We start from the raw sequence: 5,882 nt of genomic DNA on the forward strand, positions 1-5,882 counted from the left end.
GCCCCCCCCCGCCCCCGCCCGCCGCCCGCGGGGTGACCAGCCCCGCGCGCCGGACGGACACCGGAGCCGAGGGCAGGCTCGAGGGGGCGGGCCGCACGGGGTGTGACGACCCGGAGCCCTCAGGCCTCGGCGCCAGCAGTTGGCCTATGGGGATGGGCAGCGGCCCGGCGCGTCCTGGCTCAGGGTCCCCACCTCCGTCCGCTGGGACACTCCCGCAGCAGGAAGGCCCTCACACCCGCCCCGCACCCGCACATGGCTGTTCGCCTGGCCCCAGGACTCCTCAGTGGAGACGCGCCCCCACCTGCACCCCCAAATGACTAGCGAGATCATCCCAAAGAGTGCTCTGGAACCCAAGTGGGCCTTGTGACGGTCACCTGGCATGGGCAGTGAAGGTGGCTCTTGAGGGTGTCGCACTGGAGCTGAGACCCTGCAGATGAGAGGAAGGGGTGTTCCGGAAGGGGCCTGCAGAGGCCCCAAGGCCTTAGGGACCTGGCACGGTCCCTCCAGGAAGGACTGGGCTGGAGGAGGCAACGGGACAGGGTGGCCAGAGTGGTGAGGGCTGTGGTGAATCTGAGGGAGGTCGGAGGGCTCCCAGCAGGCGCAGTGCAGAGTGGATGCCATTGGTGCCCATCCTGCCTGGGAGCAGGGGAGCAGGAGAGGAGGGTGGGTCCCTGCACCCGGACGGGCTCAGTAGAACTTGCGGCTGATGTGTGCAGCGGCGGCCCCGGGAGGCCTGGTGGTGAGCACGGCGGCTCGGGCTGACCTGGTCCTGAAGCAGGTCAGAGGCAGAGGACCCGGCTCCAAGAGCATGTCCTCACCATGCAGTGGGCTGGCGTGTGCAGCCTCCACCATGTGTCCCTGTGTGCGTGCGTGCATGTGGGGACCATGATGGGCAGGGTCCTGGCTCTGGGCTCGGGCCAGCAGATACATGGCCAGGGTGTGGAGGGCACGCCCGGGTGCACAGAGCCAGTGTGGGGGACGCAGAACCCACACAGCACCAGGGTCATGCAGCCCTGCTGTGCAGACTGAGTGCCCTCAGAGGGACAGTAGAAAACACACGAGGACATTTACCGCCTGGGGCCCACCCACTTCCCCCACCTCTGCGACCCGCCCTGGGCCAGGTGCCTCCTTTCCGACCAGAACCCCTGTCCCTCCTTGGGGTCTGCCCTCATCGCCACAGGCTGCCGAGTCCTGGGTGTCATGCTGGCACTGCTGGCCCCCGCCTCCCTGGACTTGGGCAGGGGCTCTGCAGGCTGCCTCCGCCAGGCCGGGCGGGAGCTACTTCCTGGCCTGAAGCACGTCACCTGCGTAACCCTCACTGGGAAACTCCTAACCTGGGGCACCCTGGACCTGGGGCTCCCCTCTCCTGGTGAACCTCTCACCTGGGCACCCCTCTCCTAGGTCACCCCTCCCCTGGGGTACGGCTCACCTGGGGCCTCCTCATTTTGGGCACCCCTCTCCTGGGCACCCCTCATGTGGAGCGCCCCTATCCTGGAGCACCGCTCACGGGGGGCACTCCTCTCCTGGGACACCCATCACCTGGAGCACACCTCAGGGGCACCCCTCTCCCTGGGCACCTTCGCCTGGGTCAACCCTTGGCCTAGACACCTAGCATGGGGGTGTCTGCGGAGTCTAGACCATGTGGGGAAGGGGTGAGGCCCTTGGAGGTCTGTGAGGGCATCCGGGTTACCTTAGGGGGATGGCCACCTTGTACTGTCCCCGGAGTCTGGCTGAAGGGCCCCTCAGACATGCCCTTGGGGTCTGTGTGGAACATGGGTGGACTCCCACCAGGTGGGGCTTAGCAGGGGCGTCCCCGCCTGGGAACGGCGCGAGGTCTGAAGGAGGTACCCTCACATCTTAGCCGACAGCAGTGATCCTGGGGCCAGGTGGGGCACTGGTGGCAGGAGGTGTCCACAGCCAGGGCCTCATGCCATGGGGCCGTCTCCGCTGTCCAGCCTCTGCTCCCTGCCTGCCAGGGCTGAAGATGACTCAGGGCCGCTGTCACCACGGCAACGCGGTCGCCTAGTGATGGCGGCCTCCCAGGCGCTGTCTCCTAGCAATGGGGAGTTCCGGCCTGGGAGCCGGCAGTTATTTTTAGCTCGGCTGCTTTTGGCTCCTGGCAGAGATGCAAGGTGTGGGAGACTTCTCACAGAAGGAGAAAACCCCCCCAGCCCCAGCCTTGCTGCCATGGCAGGGGCAGCCCTGTAGGTGGGCAGGGGTGCGGGTGGAGGGGCCAGGGGCTGCATGTGTCCTTGCTGGGACCAGGCAGCTGGCCTAGTTCGCGGTGGTCACCCCGAAGCGCGTTTCTGGGCTGCCTGGGCCTGGCAGGCTCGGGGCCCTGCCCTCAGCTGTGACAAGCACCCCCACGGTGTCCACCCAGGGGTGCTGGGTCAGCCTGGGTCAGCCAGAGCAGCACCGTGGCCAGTTTGGCTCCAGGGGCTGGTGCCTGGTGACACCCAGGTGCTTCCCCAGGTCACCTGCATCTGCCAGTAAGACCCCAGACCAGGCGGGAAGTTGTGGGCGAGGGGAGGGCCCACCTTGGGCTTCCTCAGGAGCTTGGCTCACCACCACCAGGCCAAGGCCCAGTGGCCCAGTGGCCCACTGCCCACCTGCTATGGTTCTCAAGTTGCCAAAGCCTCATCTGTCCTTGGGGCCTTAGCCCCTCTGTCCCTCGTCCTGTGGTGCTCTCCCTCAGCCTCCCTGGTGGCCGGCACTGGGGCTCCCCTGGGGCACTGTGTCGGAGCCCATCACTCCCCGCTGGCCAGCAGGGCCTCTGCCGCAGGCACTGCCCAGGGCAGCTTTCTGTGGGTGTAGCACAGGGGCTCGTGAGAACCTGCATTTGGGGACAGTGCAGCGGCCAGGCCTGGAGCCAGGCCCAGGGCTCAGGGTAAGCTCTCTGGCAGGCCGTGTTGGCCAGGGACACATCGCCGTCCTGGCCTCTGCACTCTCCGAGGACCCGGGGCTTCCTGTGCGCCAGGCCCAGCTTCCCAGGCAGCTGTGCCTTCTGTCTGAATTCGGTCCTGACTGGGGTGGGATGGACAGAGGTCCCTTCTGAGGTTCAGGGCCCTGGGGCTCTGGAGCTGTGGGGACAGTTTGGGAGGCCTCTCATATAGTCAGTGCCTTCCCCCCATCGTGTCCTCACCCACTCTCCACGTGCTTATAGAGCACCTGCTCCCAGGGTGTCGCGTCTGCTGTGGCCGTGGGGGCTTCCGGTTCCCGGGGTGGCTCTGATGGCTGGTGACGCCCAGCTGCTTCCCTCAGTGGAGCCGGGTCAATGAAAAGTGGCCTCCTCATCCAGGTGGCTGGACAGCATCGTCGCTGGGGGCCCTTGATGAGGTGGCTGCAGGGACAGAAGAGACAGGTGTTGAAAAGGTGACTCATGGCCATGTGCCCCTTGCAGACCAGCCCACACTCCGGGAGTCCTTCCTGCACCCATGGACACTGCCCCACCCTCCGGGAGCCCTTTCTACACCCATGGACACTGCCCCACCCTCTGGGAGCCCCTTCCCTGCACCCGTGGACACTGCCCCACCCTCCGGGAGCCCTTTCTACACCCATGGACACTGCCCCATGCTCCAGGAGCCCCTTCCCTGGACCCATGGACACTGCCCCACCCTCCGGGAGCCCCTTCCCTGCACCCATGGACACTGGCCCATTCTCTGAAGGACTCCGGGGTGGGGGAGGTGGCAGGAGCGCCTAGGGCTGCTAGAAGCAGGTCTGAGGCTGACTCCTCACAGTGCCACCAGAGGGCGCCTGAAGCCCATTGTCTGCCTCAGAGGCCAGGCCCTGGTGGCAACTGCCCTCGTAGCAAATGCCTCAGTTGCCTGCTACATGCCCAGCCCAAGGCCATGCCAAGCCCTTTCTTTTTTTGCTATAGGACATGTGTGTTCGCTGGAGAGGCAGAGACAGAAAGTGAGAAATCACCTCCCAGGGGGATTGGACTCCTCTTAATCCCTTCTCCATTCTCTTCTTGGAATTTTGGGCATGCATGCATATGCACCTGGCGCCAGGTCCAGGACTTGAACCGTGGTCAACCATGTGGGAGTCCAAAGACATAACTAGTACATGATCTGCTGGTCCCATCTTTCTCTTTCTTTTTCTTTTTCTTCCTTCCTTCCTTCCCTTACTTTTCTGAGAGAGGTTTTTGCTCTAGGGTGCACCGGTGAGACAGAGAGACAGTAAGTGAGAAATCACCCCCGGGGGGGGATGACCGAGCGCCAGTCCCTTCTCCTCCATTTTCCGCTTGGATTTTGGGCACGCACGCACAAGTGCCTGGCGTTTTAGTCACTGGGTCTGGGACTCCAACTTCAGCCGGCTATGACGTCAGTCGGCTACGTGGAAATCCAGCGACGTAACCATTATACCATCTACTGGGCCCTTCACTTTTATTTACTTATTTATTTAAAGAGTTATTTTATTTAACTTTATTTATTACTACTATTATTTTCCAGTTTGATTGGAGAGAGACAGAGAAAGGGACAGAGGGAAAGTGAGAAAGCAAGCCACCAGGTCCAGGACTTGAACTGTGGTTGACCATGTGAGAGTTTAGTGCCTTTAACCACCACGCCACCGGCCTGGTCCCTTTGTTGTTAGCTGTGGGAAGATAAACAGTTAAAATGTGCAGTTGAATCTCCCATTTTGAAATGTGCAGCTCAGCTGTGTTAAGTGCACCCTCAACATCGTACAAACCACTTGCAACCTCTGCCCCTTCCCTGCCGAAACTGCCCCGTGCAGCCCTGACTCCCATGCCGCCAGCCAGCCACCCTACCCTCTCTGCTGTGGACTTCCCTGCTCCAGGGTCCACCCATGACAGAATATCTTCTCGGGACTGGTCCATCTCACTGAGATGATGTCCTCAAGCTTCGAGGTATTCCAGCATGGACGGGCACCCACACTCTGTTCTTGTTTATAAGCCACAGGGCGTGTGAGCCCCAGGATGGAGGGAGAGCGTACAGGAGACGCATCCCTGCAGGTGTGGTCGTACTGCTGCCCTCTCCCCTGTCCATCCTGTCAGGGTTGGGTGCACGCACTAATACAGGCCTGGAGTTTTCCAAGCCAGCCGAGCCGTGCCCCTGGAACTGGGGCTCAGCACACATACGGCAGGGAGGGGGCCAGGGCTCCTCAGCCGCTGCCAGGTCGTGCTTCTTTGTGGCTAACAGTGCCTGTCGTACGGGCGTACCACACTCCGCTTAGGCTCAGCTGCCTGGCTCTCACCTTGCCTGGAGCGAGGGGCCAGCTGAGCCCATACAAGCTTTGTCCATTTGGGGCCTGGGGACCCTGGAGCCGGTGGAGCAGCGTCCAGTGGGATAGCTCTCCCTTGGGCTGGCAGTGGGACTGGACCTCATTAGGCTGCCATGAGCTTTGGCTGGGGTAGCTGGAGGGCTGGGGGCAGGGCTTGGAGGGGTCTGACGTCCAAGGGGTTGGTGTGCAGGTGCCTCTATGCCGGCCCACCCTCCGCTGACCCTGCAGTTTCATGGGGCTGCTGGGAGCTGGTCCTTAAGGCCCCAGCCACGCAGCCCACTCCACGGCAAAGCCCTCTCCTGGCTGGGTGGTTCGGGGCCCATCCCAGTCCGCTTTGTGCAGAGCCCTCCCGTCTCAGCCTGGCCAGGTGTCTGGCAACCTTGCCTCAGGCCAGGCGGAGAAATCTCCCCACCCTTTCTGGCTACCCCTGGGCCTCGTTGAGAGCCACCTGCTTAAAGTTTCTCTGCACATCCTGGGGGCCTGTTTCTTCAGCTGGGGCAAGGGGAGTCTGTCTGGGTACCACTCAACCTCTCCAGAGAACCCCCATTCTTCAGTGTCATTTGTTCAACAGCCACGGGTGATCTCATGGGTCTGAGGGAGAGCCGCCTGCTCCATCCATGACCAGCCCCCTCCGCCAGCGC

General features: G+C 62.9%; 1 protein-coding gene across 1 annotated transcript in view; it reads right to left on the reverse strand.

Moving 5' to 3' along the window:
- Positions 1–5,882, reverse strand: part of FBXL16 (F-box and leucine rich repeat protein 16) — a gene marked incomplete in the record, with an annotated part of 21,590 nt that overhangs the window by 14,763 nt on the left and 945 nt on the right. The window contains 2 exon segments of the mRNA XM_014586985.2: positions 375–427; positions 3,143–3,340. Coding sequence (XP_014442471.1) covers positions 375–427; positions 3,143–3,294 — 205 coding nt within the window.

Source organism: Tupaia chinensis, unplaced genomic scaffold (assembly GCF_000334495.1).
Source record: "Tupaia chinensis unplaced genomic scaffold, TupChi_1.0 Scaffold000178_1, whole genome shotgun sequence".
Classification (NCBI taxonomy): Eukaryota; Metazoa; Chordata; class Mammalia; order Scandentia; family Tupaiidae; genus Tupaia; species Tupaia belangeri.